The sequence below is a fragment of the Leopardus geoffroyi genome, chromosome A2 (genome assembly GCF_018350155.1).
Source record: "Leopardus geoffroyi isolate Oge1 chromosome A2, O.geoffroyi_Oge1_pat1.0, whole genome shotgun sequence".
Taxonomy (NCBI): Eukaryota; Metazoa; Chordata; class Mammalia; order Carnivora; family Felidae; genus Leopardus; species Leopardus geoffroyi.
The window spans coordinates 58,269,844-58,282,782 of NC_059331.1; the positions used below are offsets into that span (position 1 = coordinate 58,269,844).

The 12,939-nt window shown below is 50.1% G+C and overlaps 1 protein-coding gene across 7 annotated transcripts in view; it reads left to right on the plus strand.

Annotated features, from left to right (window-relative positions):
- The window catches only part of MGLL (monoglyceride lipase), a 162,713-nt gene that overhangs the window by 39,486 nt on the left and 110,288 nt on the right, over positions 1 to 12,939 (plus strand). For 2 of the 7 annotated variants that reach the window (XM_045494026.1, XM_045494027.1), the window contains exons 1-2: positions 3,202 to 3,323; positions 4,614 to 4,758. In XM_045494026.1, coding sequence (XP_045349982.1) covers positions 4,634 to 4,758 — 125 coding nt within the window. In that variant the 5' untranslated portion in view covers positions 3,202 to 3,323; positions 4,614 to 4,633. Of the gene's footprint in view, positions 1 to 3,201; positions 3,324 to 3,580; positions 4,135 to 4,613; positions 4,759 to 12,939 lie in introns of those variants that run through there. The other 5 variants (XM_045494024.1, XM_045494023.1, XM_045494025.1 and 2 more) reach the window with 4 other exon arrangements.

Consider the following 12,939-nt stretch of genomic DNA (forward strand, 5'->3'; position numbering starts at 1 on the left):
TAAAAGTTTCAGACGTTGGCCTTTCTACACTAGTCAGACAACACAGAAGAAAAAAGTGGCCCACACCCACACCCACACCCACCAAGACTGAGTGGGCAACCTGTGTGTTTAGCTCCACCTGGGAGTAATGAGGCCACATGGCCATCTGCCTGTCCTCTGGCCCACAGCAGTGTCAGAGAGGATCAGCTAAGACAGAAGCTTTAAATAAGATCCAGAGTCTCACAACGTAATACAAGATCATCTGGTTTCTGTAGAAAATCACATATCTCACCAAGAACCAGAGAGATCTGAAATTGAACGAAAAAAGACAATCAATAGATGCCAACTGAAAGAACAGAGATTTTAAAGCAGCCATGATAAAAGTGCTTCAAGGAGCAAGTACAAACATGGCTGAAACTAATGAAAACTAGAGATTCTCAGCCTAGGAAGAGAAGATCTAATCTTCATTAGAATTTCCAAACGGAAATTGTAGAACTGAAAAGTTTAATACTGGGGTAAAAAAGCTCAGAGGATGGGTTCAGAGGCAGAATGGAGAAGAAGAAAGAAGCAGTGAACTGGAAGACAGGGCACTGGAAATTACCCAGTCTGGACAACAGAGAAGACATAGACTGGAAAACAACTGAAGAGAGCCTCAGAGACCTATAGGACTATAACGAAAGATCTAATACTATATCATCTGAGTCCCAAAGGGAGAGGAGAAAAGATGATGAGGAGGAAAAGGCTAAAATAAAAATACATATATTGACAACACTAGATGCTGACAAGGTCGCTGAGAACCTAGACCTCTCACATCAGGAATGTGAAATGGTATCGCCACTCTAGAACACTTTTGGGCAGGCTCTGAAACAACATGTAATTTCCTTATAGCCCAGCAATTGCCCTTCTGGGAATTTATCCCAGAGAAATGAGGACTGGTGTTCACACAAAAAGTTCTACAGGAGTGCCAAAAGCATTTTTATTTGTGATAGCCCCAAGCTGGTAATGACCCAGAAGTCCCTCAACAAACTGTGTGGTACGTCCACACCACAGAATGCTACACACACCGCCTGGAGATGCTGAATGAAAAGGTGAATCCTCAAAGGTCATATACTGTGTGACTTTATAGAACATTCTTGAAATGAGAAAATTTTATAAATGGAGAACTAATTAGTGCTTGGCAGGGGTTATGAAGGGAATGGGGGTGGGAAGGAAGTAGATGTGGCTACAGAATGGCAACACAAGGGATCTTTGTGGTGATGGAATATTCTGCATCTAGACTGTATCAATGTCAATATCCTGGTTGTGATATCATCCTACAGTTTCGTAAGATTGGGGGAAACTGGGTAAAGGGTACACAGCATTTCTCTGGATAATTTGTTAACAACTGCATGCAGATCTACCTGTATCTCAAAATAAAAAGTTTAATTAAAAAAAAAAAAGCCAGATACAGAACAGCACAGTCTCAATGTCTTAACTCATGGTTTCCCAACCTGCTGACCACACACCATGCTTTCATCTATGTCTGTAACCAAGGACGCAGAGCTTCCAATTCTCTACCACCATTTCTACCGAGGCTCTGCTGACAACTTCAGCAAAATCTGTCCTCAAGCCTTTCACACTGGCTATTTAAAATGTTGGAATATTGGAGCTGGAGAACACTGAAACCACAGCTGTGTACAAGGTGCGCTTTGCCCCCCCCCCCCACCATAGCCTCCATTAGATCCCCAGCTGCCGCCCCGCCCCCACCTTGAACAAATTACCATCCAAGTAAATACAGTGTATTTAGCATGGCCAGCTTGAAAGCCAGCCCCCAGCTCCCTGCCCCAAGATTGCTGCCTCGCATGGATATTGTAAAGCTGCATTTAGCTACCCTTCTCTGTCCCAGGCCTGGTTGGTGAACTGCTTGAGGCCAGAGGGCTGGCTGAGCTTGGCAGCACTTAGAGCCCATAGCTTCTCAAAGGCTATTGTTTTATTTCTTAAGTTAGATTACAGGCTCTAAGCAGCCTGGGCCTCCTGCACACAGACAATGTGACATTGAGACACCAGCTTCTGGAGTACAGCAGTTCTTTTCAACATTGCAATGGGATAAAGTTATTTATGAAAGAAGAAAAGGTGAAAAGGCCAGCTGAAGTCAGTGTGAGCTGGGGACCGTGGTCACACTCCTTGGGGACACAGGTATGGTTGCACCCAGGCTACAGGTGAGGAGATTAAGGCTCACAGGACAAATGGAGGAGCTGCTGCAGGTGGTCTGGACCCTAAATCCAACACTGGTTCCTGCACCCCCACAATCTACATTGCTAGTTGTACTGGATAGTGTTCAGACCTTCCCCTGGCCTGTGTAGATCCACTCGAGATTTCATTTGGGGGCCGGTCTCCTAGAACGTAGGGACGGTTGCTGGGTATAGGGGTAGAGGGATAAGGCCTACACTAGTCTGCCTTTACCCTACCTCCTGGGGGTTTGTGCACCCCCAACCCACTTTTTATGTGGGTGTCTGATCATGTGCATCTCTGTGCGCGTGTAAATGTGTCTGTATATGAGTGTCTGCCCATATGTGCATGTCATGTGTGTATACTTGATGTCTACGTGTGTCTCTGCGTGTGTGTGTCTGTTTCTTTCCATGTGTGTCTATGTGAGTTTGTGTCTCTGTGGATGTCATGTGTCTGCCTTTGTGTACCGAGTATCTGTATGTGTGTGGTATATTTTTTGTGTGTCTGTACGTGTCCATGCGTGTGTATCTGTGGGGAAGTCTATGTGCATGCCTGCATGTGTGGCGTGTGTCCTTGTGCACATGTAGTGTCTACATGTATCTGCATGTGTCCCTGTGTCTGCACGTGTACTATCTGTGTGTGGGTCTGTGCACGCATGCGGTCCGTGTGCATTTGCAGATCGTGTGGTGTCCGTGTGTGTCCCTATGCGGGTCTGTGTGCGCGAGGTGTGTTGCGCGTGGGTGTGGCGAGCCCTCCCGCGCTGACACTCGGGAGAGCCCGGCTGGGTTCCAGGCCTCGTGACGGCCCCCGGGCGGCCACCCCGGGGCGCGGCCTCCCGCGAGGCTGGGAGGGGAGGAGCGCGTGGCCGGGTCCGCGGGCTGCGCCCCCGCTCCTCCCCGCGGGCCGGGCACACGTGGGCCCCGGGCGCCGCCTCCCCGCACCGCCCGCCGGTCCCGCGCGTCCCCACCCACCTCGGGCCGCCCCCGCCGCCGAGCGGGCCCGGGGATAAAGTGGCAGCGCAGACGCCGCGCCCTGTCGCCGCGGAGCCGGCGGCGCGCAGCTCGGCCCGGCTCTGGCCCGCCGCAGACGAGGACCCGCGGCGCTCGGGGAACGCGACAGCGGCGCTCGTGGCCCCGGTAACTGCCTCCCGGCCCCCGCCCCAGCCTGCGAGTGCAGTCCCCACCGGTGGGGAGCAGCCTCGGGGGTCCCCGGCATGCTCGGCGTGGGCTCCCGCGCCCCTGGTGCGCGCGCGTCTGTGCACGAGTGTGTGCGCGCGTGTCTGTGTGTGCGCGTGTGTGCGCGCGCCCTCCCCTGCTCCCTCGCACCAGCCCCCAAACCAACTTGTCCCCGTCAACTCCATTTTCCCGGTCCCCTCCGGCCCCGTGCACACGCCCAGCGAAGTCTCCCGGTTTTTCCCGTGGCTTTTCCAGTGACAGCTGCCGGGCTCCGTTCCCTGCGCTGTCGGAGACAGGCAGGAAGCAAAGTTTGTCGGGAGCCTCGGGGGTGACTTTGCCTCGGGGACCCGCATTTGTGCGTGTGCGAGGTGCCTCGGTGTGCGCGGAGCTGGTTTTCCAGTTTCCGGGGCAGGGGGTGCCGGGCTCGCGAGCCCCTCTCCTCTCCGAACCCCTCCATGGATTTGTGTAGGAAAAGTGATGACCTGAACTAGTAGTGGGGCGTCGCGCGCGCCTGTTCCCCGCCCCTGGGGACGGAGGGGGAGCCCCGGAGAGCTTCCAGTGCGAGCTGGAAGCAGGCTCCCGGGCTCAGCACCCCGAAAGCCCTCAAGACTGGCTCTGGGGGCAGGGCGCGGGGTGGGGGACAGGGGCTGGGGAACTGCTTGAATGCCGCCCTGTGACCGCCGAGATGAGGGAACAGCCCTTATTTGCCTGGCTCTGATTCTCCATGCTGTCGTGGTTGTGGAATGCAAAAGCCAGGACATGATGGAAACAGGTTTGTCATGGAATCTTTGGAATTTCAGACACAGGAGGCATTAATTGGAGTATCATCCACCTCATTATTGTGCCCCTTTGAAACTTCCTTGGGGATTTTAAGATAGATGGGTCTTCTTGCAGCTGCGTCTTTATACCCACAGAGCTGAGTATAATTTCCACTTGATTACAGCTAAAATAGTCTTTAAGATGAAGTTTCCTGAAATGATTTAAAATAAACACAGATGGGAAGGGGGGAAAAAAGCTGTAATGAGGCACTTAAAAAATAAAGTGAGCATTTTCTTAAGAACAAATGGGATTTTTCAGTCTTGGAGAGACTGCAAGAAATATGTTTTTTTTTTTTTTTTTAAGTCTTTGAAATGGAGGGGGTCCTTTTAAACTGCTTAAAAATGTTTCTGACACCGAACGAGGCTTTGCTCCCCATCTCTGTGTGTTTTTGCCGTATTTCTGACTTCGGAATATGTCTTCTTTTCTTTCAAGGACTTGGAGATCCTTTCAGAATGCCGGAGGAAAGTTCTCCCAGGCAGACCCCACAGAGCGTTCCATACCAGGACCTGCCTCACCTGGTCAATGCCGATGGACAGTACCTCTTCTGCAGGTACTGGAAACCTACGGGCACACCCAAGTAAGTCCCCCCCTCCCCCCCTGCCAGTGCTGTTCCAGACGCACTTGGCTCCATTCACGCTGGCCTCTGCCCTTCTTCCTGTAGCATACCCTTCGGGACGGCTTTCTTCATGACCTACTTCACATACGTTTTAACGTCAGGCACAGCAGTGCCCACAAAGATGAGATTTAGCCTTTATCATTTTTTTTTTTTTAAATTAAGAAGCAGGAGTTCTATTTTCATTATAACAACCAGGATACGGATTCTACCGTATGGCAGTTTTCAAAAATTCCACATGACTTTATTTTTTGTACTGGACTTGATTTCCTGTTGCAAGGGCATTCCTTTGAAATCAACGCCGACAACTCCAGAAAGCCACCTAAGCAGATAAGAACATCAAAACTGTATATATAGTAACCTTTGTTCTGTCTTCCTGTTTGATTATGAGCTTCAGAGGTGTCCTACGTGTATAACTAGGGAGAAAGGGGTCTGGGTATTTCCTTCTGATTTCTTGCCAGCTCAATTACTTTGTACATTTTCCATCAAGGATTTGTCTTGCTGTTAGAAAAGGCGTTGGGACGATACACCATAAGACAGCTGGTCGCCTGCTGCTCCCCTTCTCTTGTATGAAACAGGGAAAGCCCTGCTTGTTTATGTTATTCGGGGAAAGGAATTATTGGTGGTAACCATTTGGCCTAGTGACGAGTGAGCGTCTCCTGTTCCATGGATGTTTTACCTGTCTCCCAGGCCTCTTGTCTCCCAGGGTACACGGTGTGATGTAGATTATAGCTCTCTTTGTGTCTCAGTAATCACCCAACCCTAGCACAGCTATAGCATTTCTCCTGTTTTTCAACAAGGTGTATATAATCCAGGTAGCTGCACGTTAAAAACACAGAGATGTGGACTTTTAAAGACCCGGTTTAAAATCATAGCTTCAGGGCAGCTGTACAAACTGCCTATCGTAATGGGCTGTTAATAGTTCCTACCAGTTCTGGCAATATCTTTCTTAAAGATATCCTCCAGAAGAGAGCGTGTGTCTCTGCATATGTGTCAGATGGAGACAGAGGAGAAGAGAGGGAAGGAGGGAGGGAGGAAGGGGGTGAGGAGAGAGAGAGGAGAGAGAGAAAGAGAGAGTTGTCAAGCATCGTCATTAATTCTCCATTCTGACTTACTCTCCACTCTGACTTATTTGGCTGTACAGTTGCGTGTTCTTGGTTTAACTTCTGAGAACTGTGTGGTATATGGGGCATTATTTGATCGATATACAAAAAGAGGACAAAGAATTGAAAGTAGGCATTTTTGTTGTCCAAGTCCTAGACTTCGGGGGCTTTCCTCGGTTGAGTGGGGAGGCTGTCCTAGTTGGAAGTCAACAAAATAAAGAAGACCTTTGGTCTCTAAAGGGGGCGGTGCAGGGCGGTGGGTGAGTGGGTTGGGAATGGCCAACCGGCTGCCCTTCCTTGGCTGTGAGTGGTTTTCACAGTCTCCACGCTGACGTCACCTTGTGGGGAGGTCTCTCGGTTCCATTGCTTTTGCTCCACTTAGATGTGGCAAGCCCCCAGTAGCTTAAACTGAGCTGTCTCTGGGAAATCAGTGTCTGCACTGTGGTGGCCGCCGATGGCAATAAGAAGGTGGGGTGGGTGGTTGAGGCAGTTGGGCCCTGGGATTTGGAAGAGAACTGTGATGGGAAGGCCACCGGCCTACCTACTCTGCCTCTACCCCCTGGAGATGATTCAGGTCAATAAATACCCTTTTGGCATTGGGGCCAATGTCAGAGGTAACGTTTAGGTGATTTCACAACCAGCCCTGACCCATCAGAAAGTCCTGGAGGCCTCCGGCAACAGAAGTTAACCCTGTGTCTGCATCTCTGTATATCAAATAGGGTGAGGGGTTCCTGGAGGAGGGATCATGGCAGCCGGAGTGGTGGGGAGCAGGGGGGTGGCCTCAGGGCAGAGGTTTATGCCAACTGGAATGGAAGTGTGTCCATGTCTGAATAACTGAGACCAGCTGCTTGGGCAGATACCAGCCACTGTGCGGGCCTGCCTTCTTGCATGCTCTGGAACGTCTCTGCTGTTGAGTTTCAACACCATTGCCTGTTGCTTTTAGGAAGGGAGAGGGGACCCCAGGTCACCCCTGACTCCAGTCCGTCCCTTCCAGGGAGTGTCCTAAAGTCCCATTCCCAGTTCAGCTCCAGGCCTTCTCTACTCCACCGTCTGTGGGGAAAACCCAGACAACTGTCACCTTTCCCTCTGTTTTTCCACTCTGCTCCATTTAAAAAATAATCTCCCTCCCAGAGGACCTGGAGACCTCAGAAGCCACCCTGGGTGGCGTCTTTCAGAGCGGGGTCTATGTGCACCTCTATTAGCCGCACTGCTTTGGGTTGGTTTTTTGGTCAACAAGTTGCCTCCAGCTCCTTAGGCCTGCCTCAGAGTGCCTGAAACTTTCCGGTCCCGAGACCAGCTCTGCAGGTGGCTCAGAGTGACACTGGGTCACAGGTGTCAGCCATAGCTGAGAAACCGGCCAAACCTGCTTATGGAATCAACTTATGTCCTTATACATGCCAGCCTCTCACGCTGGACCCTGAGAGAGAAGAAGGCATTTCTTGGGAGTGTCATTACGATGTGTGTGTCCAAACACAACGCTGTTTTTAGTACAGCAGACCAAAGACTCCATCTTTAACTGTTTTGCACCCAAGATTTTTAAGCCTACATTTGGCAGTGTCAAGGCAAATTCGTGTTCAGCTAGTGGTGTTTACAGTGTAACAAATGTTAGACTTAAGGTATAGCAGAATTATCTTCTGTTCATTGAGTGTCTGCTATTAATTGAGTATCAAATATGTTCTGGGGTCTGGATTAGGCTCTCTACCTACATGATCTCATCTTAACTTGACATCAGCCTGTGAGGCCAATGTTATCATTACCATTTCCTATTTTACACATGGGGGCACAGGCCCAGGATGACCCAGGTAGGGTAGCTGGATTCAGTTCAGATTTCTCTGGCTCCCAGGTCAGTTGCTCCTCTTAATGCACCACTGTGGAAGGCAGACTTTCATCTCTGCAAGTAGCGTCTTCCTGATAAATTCTGACATTTTCCATCTGGGTTGAAGACCACTTCACCCTACGGTAAAGAGTAATAGAATAATGAATTCTCCCTGATTGTTGGCTCACAATTACTGAAAGTGGGAAATCAGTGAAAGATATGTCTCCATTCTGAAACTAGAAATCTTGCGATGCCCTGGGGGAGTGGCTGCTTGATCCAGATTCAGTATCTTGGACTTTTAAAGTACTGGTCCTTCAGCAAATTTCCAGCAATCATGTCGACAGAAAGACGGAGACTATAGCACCTTTGAATTCAGTCCACCAGGTGGTCCTCCTTAGGCCAATAAAAGATGACTTTAGGGGCGCCTGGGTGGCGCAGTCGGTTAAGTGTCCGACTTCAGCCAGGTCACGATCTCGTGGTCCGTGAGTTCGAGCCCCGCGTCAAGCTCTGGGCTGATGGCTCAGAGCCTGGAGCCTGTTTCTGATTCTGTGTCTCCCTCTCTCTCTGCCCCTCCCCCGTTCATGCTCTGTCTCTCTCTATCCCAAAAATAAATAAACGTTGAAAAAAAAATAGGTTTAAAAAAAAAGATGACTTTAAATTCGCTTCTGAATGTTAGTTAGACATGCTCGGAACAGTGAAGGTGTTCCTTTCCCACGTGGCGAATGGCCGGCTGGCTGGGGAGAGGCTGGGTGGTCAGAAACCGTACTCAGTCTGAGGACGTGAAGCCTTCCTTTGATTCTGTATGACAAGGAAGGCCGGGGAGCCCCCCTACAATTGTGTGGTTGTGCAGCCGAGGTCCCCACCAGACAGTTCATTCTAAACATGGGCCAGAGCATGTTGGTCTGGTGATCAGCAGGGCCACCATGAAGTGTGTGTGTGTGCGTGCGTGTGTGTGTGTGTGTGTGTGTGTGTAATATACCCCTCGGTGCCCTTCTTCTTTCTCTAAAGCTGCTACTTCCCTCCTGTGCACTTGGTCTCTGGGCCACCCCTCACCCTCAAAGGGCTGACAGGCTTTCCTTTCTGTAGCTGCTGTTGGGATAACAGCTGGGAGATTGAGGGAGCTGTTTCAAAGTGCGGCTGTCCCCGGTCCCTCTGCTTGCAGAGTCCTGATGCCAACACCCTGCCTGGAGAACCGCTGCAATTCACAAATGACTCATTTTTGAAAGTTTCATTTAGCATTTTGTTCCAAATTTCCCTACATTTTCGGAGACGTTCCAGAACATAAGGCCTGGAGTTCCTTCCACAGACCTTGCTGGCTCTGTGTTTTCTCCCTTTCTTGCCTCCGACTTCAGGTTCAGTTACCTGGCTTTTCCCTCCAGTAACCAGGCGGCCACACCCTCACATGGATGCCACTCCTCTCCCCTCCTGGTTCCAGCAGTCTGAGCTTCCTCCAAGGCAGTCTGCAGTTGGTGTGGTTTTTAGGACTTTCCTCTGGGTGACACGGGGGTCAGGGCTGGGAGTGGGAACCTCCCCAAGTTCTCAGTCTTGGCCGTTGTCAGTGGATCTAGAAGCAATAAGCCAAAGTCCTAGCTCTGGCTGCTCCTTTCCTTATTCCTTATTCCCCAAAGTGGGGCTCAGCTGATACCCCCTACCTCTGCCCTGGGTCACACTGATCCCTGTGTCCTCGAAGCCTCAAAACCCTGTAGCTGAATTTTTGGGCAATGCCACCTTAGGACACTTCCTCCCAACTATGCAAATTTACCTGGAAAAGAGGTGATTTCCCGGAGCTGGGAATGTCCTCATGATGTCCTCCTCATGTCAGCCACCAGCCCTTTGGGTGTGGTACCAGTGGTTCCAGAAGCTAAGGGCTCCTCCCAGCCAACTGGATCCAGCTCATGGAGACGCAGTGTCTCCATCGTCTGGCTGGACATAATTTTGACCCCCTACTGCCTTCTGGAATTTTCTTCTCATAGGTCAGACTGGCTTTTCCTATGTTCCCCTCACCCTTTGGTTTCCTAATCAGGTTGGAAGTCACTTATTTAGTGCCTTCCTCCACGCCCCCTAGCCTATGTCATTGGTTCAGTGCTCTGAGCAACATTCCACGAGTTCTGCTTACATCTTTTGGTGTTTCTGTGCGTTCCCTGCTGACTCCTGCAGCCCTCATGACCTCTCTGAACTCCTGCCCCCTGGGTGATGAGGTGTTGCTGCATCACTTGCCTGTGGTTGCTACATCCTCAGAGTGAACCAAATCACATCCCTTCTTTGTCCCTAAGAGGAGCTATTTTGAACTCCATTCTGTTGGTCTTTGTGGGTGTGAGAACAGGGAGGCATCCCCCTGCCCAGCCCCTTGAACATTCCCCCTGGCTGTAAGGCTCTGGGTTGGCTCTTGGGCTCTTCCAAGCCTCTGTAGTAAGACAGGCTCTGAGGGTTTATCTCCCTGCTCTTTTTGTTCAGCCACAGTCTCGCTCCCATTCAACCGACCAGTGACGTCAACGGTTTTTGACATCCACATGTTCCAGGCATTGTGTTGGGCACCAGTGTGGGGAGAGACTGCTTTGTTTGATGAAGGGGTGGGGGTAGATGAACATGTGGATAATTATGATGTGATGTGGCAAGCCCATAGAGATAGGACCCCTGCTAAGCCATACAGAGCCTTTGTGTAAATTAAGAAGGGAGTCCATCCATGAAGACATAGCCCCTCAGGTGTGTGGCTTGGGAGGCAGAACATGGGCTGGGTTTCAGCTCCTACTTCCTTTTTTACCCATGCCCTCAAACAGCACTCCACATGCAGGAAGGGCATGCCAGGGGAGGGGGCTGGGGCAGGAATGCATGGGCTGCATGAGAATACCAGCAGTGGTATTACTGGGGCAGAAGGCACCAGGTGGACAGTGGCAGGAACCTAAATGAAGCTAGAGAGGTAGAATGAGGCCATTCCCTGGGGGGTGAGATGGATGGGGGGGGGGCGTGGTGCTGCAGGTTGAGCTACAGGCTCAAACTTGAACCTTCGAGGCTGGGGGGATCCCCGTGGTTTTAAGCCAGCAAGTGCTGTAGGCAGACTTGTTACATGGACAAATGGTGGTTGGAGGTGTTTGCCACAATCCAGGGGACAGGTGAGGAGGGCTGAGATCCTGCAGAGTAGTGACAGCATGTGATAGCAGTGGAAGGACTAAAGTTGCCTGCTCCTGGTGATGATGGCAGGAGACGTGGGGGAAGGATGGCTCCCAGGTGTCTCCCCAAGGGACAGGCACATAGGGAATATGGGGGTTCTCCTTCCCAGCAAACACCTTTATTACCTCTGCTCTCAAGATACCTGCTCTACTCTCTGACAGTGAGGACAGGTGGGACCACCTACCCTGTGGGACACCTCATTGGAGCACCCCTGGAATATATCAGTGGGACAAATGAAGGAGAGAGAGCATGGACAAGCCAACCAAATTACAAGTAAAATATTAATGACAGGGACAAGTTCATTTTCATGAAGGTGAGAGAGGAATCATGTCTTACACTGGCGCTTTGCAATGAGGACTCGAAAATGAAGCACCTTTAATTTAATGCGTTGTTTTATGAAATTTACACATAAGCTCCTGGAAAGCGGATATTACTCTGCATTTAGAGCAACAACACTGTTTTTGATCAGATCGATCAACTTTTCAGTAGCAGTTCAATTTTTTTTTTTTTGCCTATTTAAAATATTTCTAAAAGTTTTTTTCTCTTGTATGAAACTGTTGTTTCTCCTTCTGATGCCTCTGCCTTTGTTATAGCATAGGAAACTGCCTTATTTTTACATAGGGCATCTCTTCTGGGCGCTTTTTTTTTTTTAAAGACTCTTTGGATAGCAAAGATCTTTTGATGACCAGGGGAAAGGCCGGCTGCTATTCTTGCAGTTGATTTTTCCAACAGCTTCGTCAAGGGATAATTTCTTCCAGTTGCTGTAAGAATGTTCTGCAGATACAAATCTGGCTTTGTTTTGCAGTGGAGTCTAAGAAAAAAATAGCCAAATAAACTGCTTCCTGAATAGCCCCCATTGTCCACCATCGTCTATTTATTGGCACCTTCTAGGTTTAGATGTTAATCCCAGATGCACTTTGTTTTTGAGTGCAAACCCGACCATCAGTGATTGTGTAAATGGAGGAAATGGTCTTCTGTGGTGCACATTTTTACAGCTGAGATTACAGGACAACCCTTGTCCCATATTTGAGGGTCATCCGAGGTTCTTGTTGGTAGGACGTTCCTTTCATTTCACACAGCCTTGTTCATAGCGGGTGGGGGTAGGGATGCTGATGGTGGTCACTGACGGACTGGGAGTGACATTGTTCTCTCTGTGTCAGAGACACACACAGCAGGGGGCTGTGTGTAGCTAGGAGGTCACAACCAGAGCTGTGAGCTGTGTCACTCCACTTGGAACTGCCCCCCCCCCTTTCACGTTCATCACCAGCTCCCAACATGCCTCTCCTGCACCTGCTGACCATTCATTTCCTCTCTTGGCCGCCCAGCAAATCCTCCTGTGTGCAGTGGTGAGAAACCATGCCTCACCTTCCTCAAAAAGGTGTAAAGGAGCCGTTTCTCCTGGGTTCACAGCTCCATCAACATTCTGGAAGGAAAAGGAGAAGGGAGGGTGGGAGGGAGCAGGGAGGAGGGGAGAGGAGAAGGGGGAAGAACAGAAGGAAAGAAAGAAGGTTTGGAAAAATACATCTTCAGTTGATGTTAGGATTGAGGGGAATTAGACCTTCCTTTTCCTTGAACACGTTTCCCAAACCAGAAATATGGGGCAGGATTAATAGAGATCAGGATGGAAATGGGTCACTTTGTGAAATCACACCTGTGCTACCTGTAGGGCACTCGTGCCTCTGTCCCCTTGCATTGTTCTCCCCAGAGAGCAAGTGTCAGTGGAATGGCCTGTCGTCATGTCCCTGGTGCTTAGAATAGTGGCCTGCCTTCAGCAGGAGCTTAATAAATGTGTGTTAATGAGTGAATGAATTCCTCCCCGAGAAGAAAGGGGCGTGAGCCAGTCACTGGCACACTGTCTTTCTTCTGGTAGAGGAAGTCAGGCTTGAGTATTAAGGTCCTTAGAGTTCTCCAGCTCTCCCTAACCCTGGGGACTTCCCCTGAGTAGGTGGCAGAGGGTTTTAGGGGGTTAGAGTCTGTGGACCTTTTGACATCATGGCTACGTTAAGTATATGCACTTTTCTGGAAAGGAAGACATATCACAGACTCCATCAGACTCTC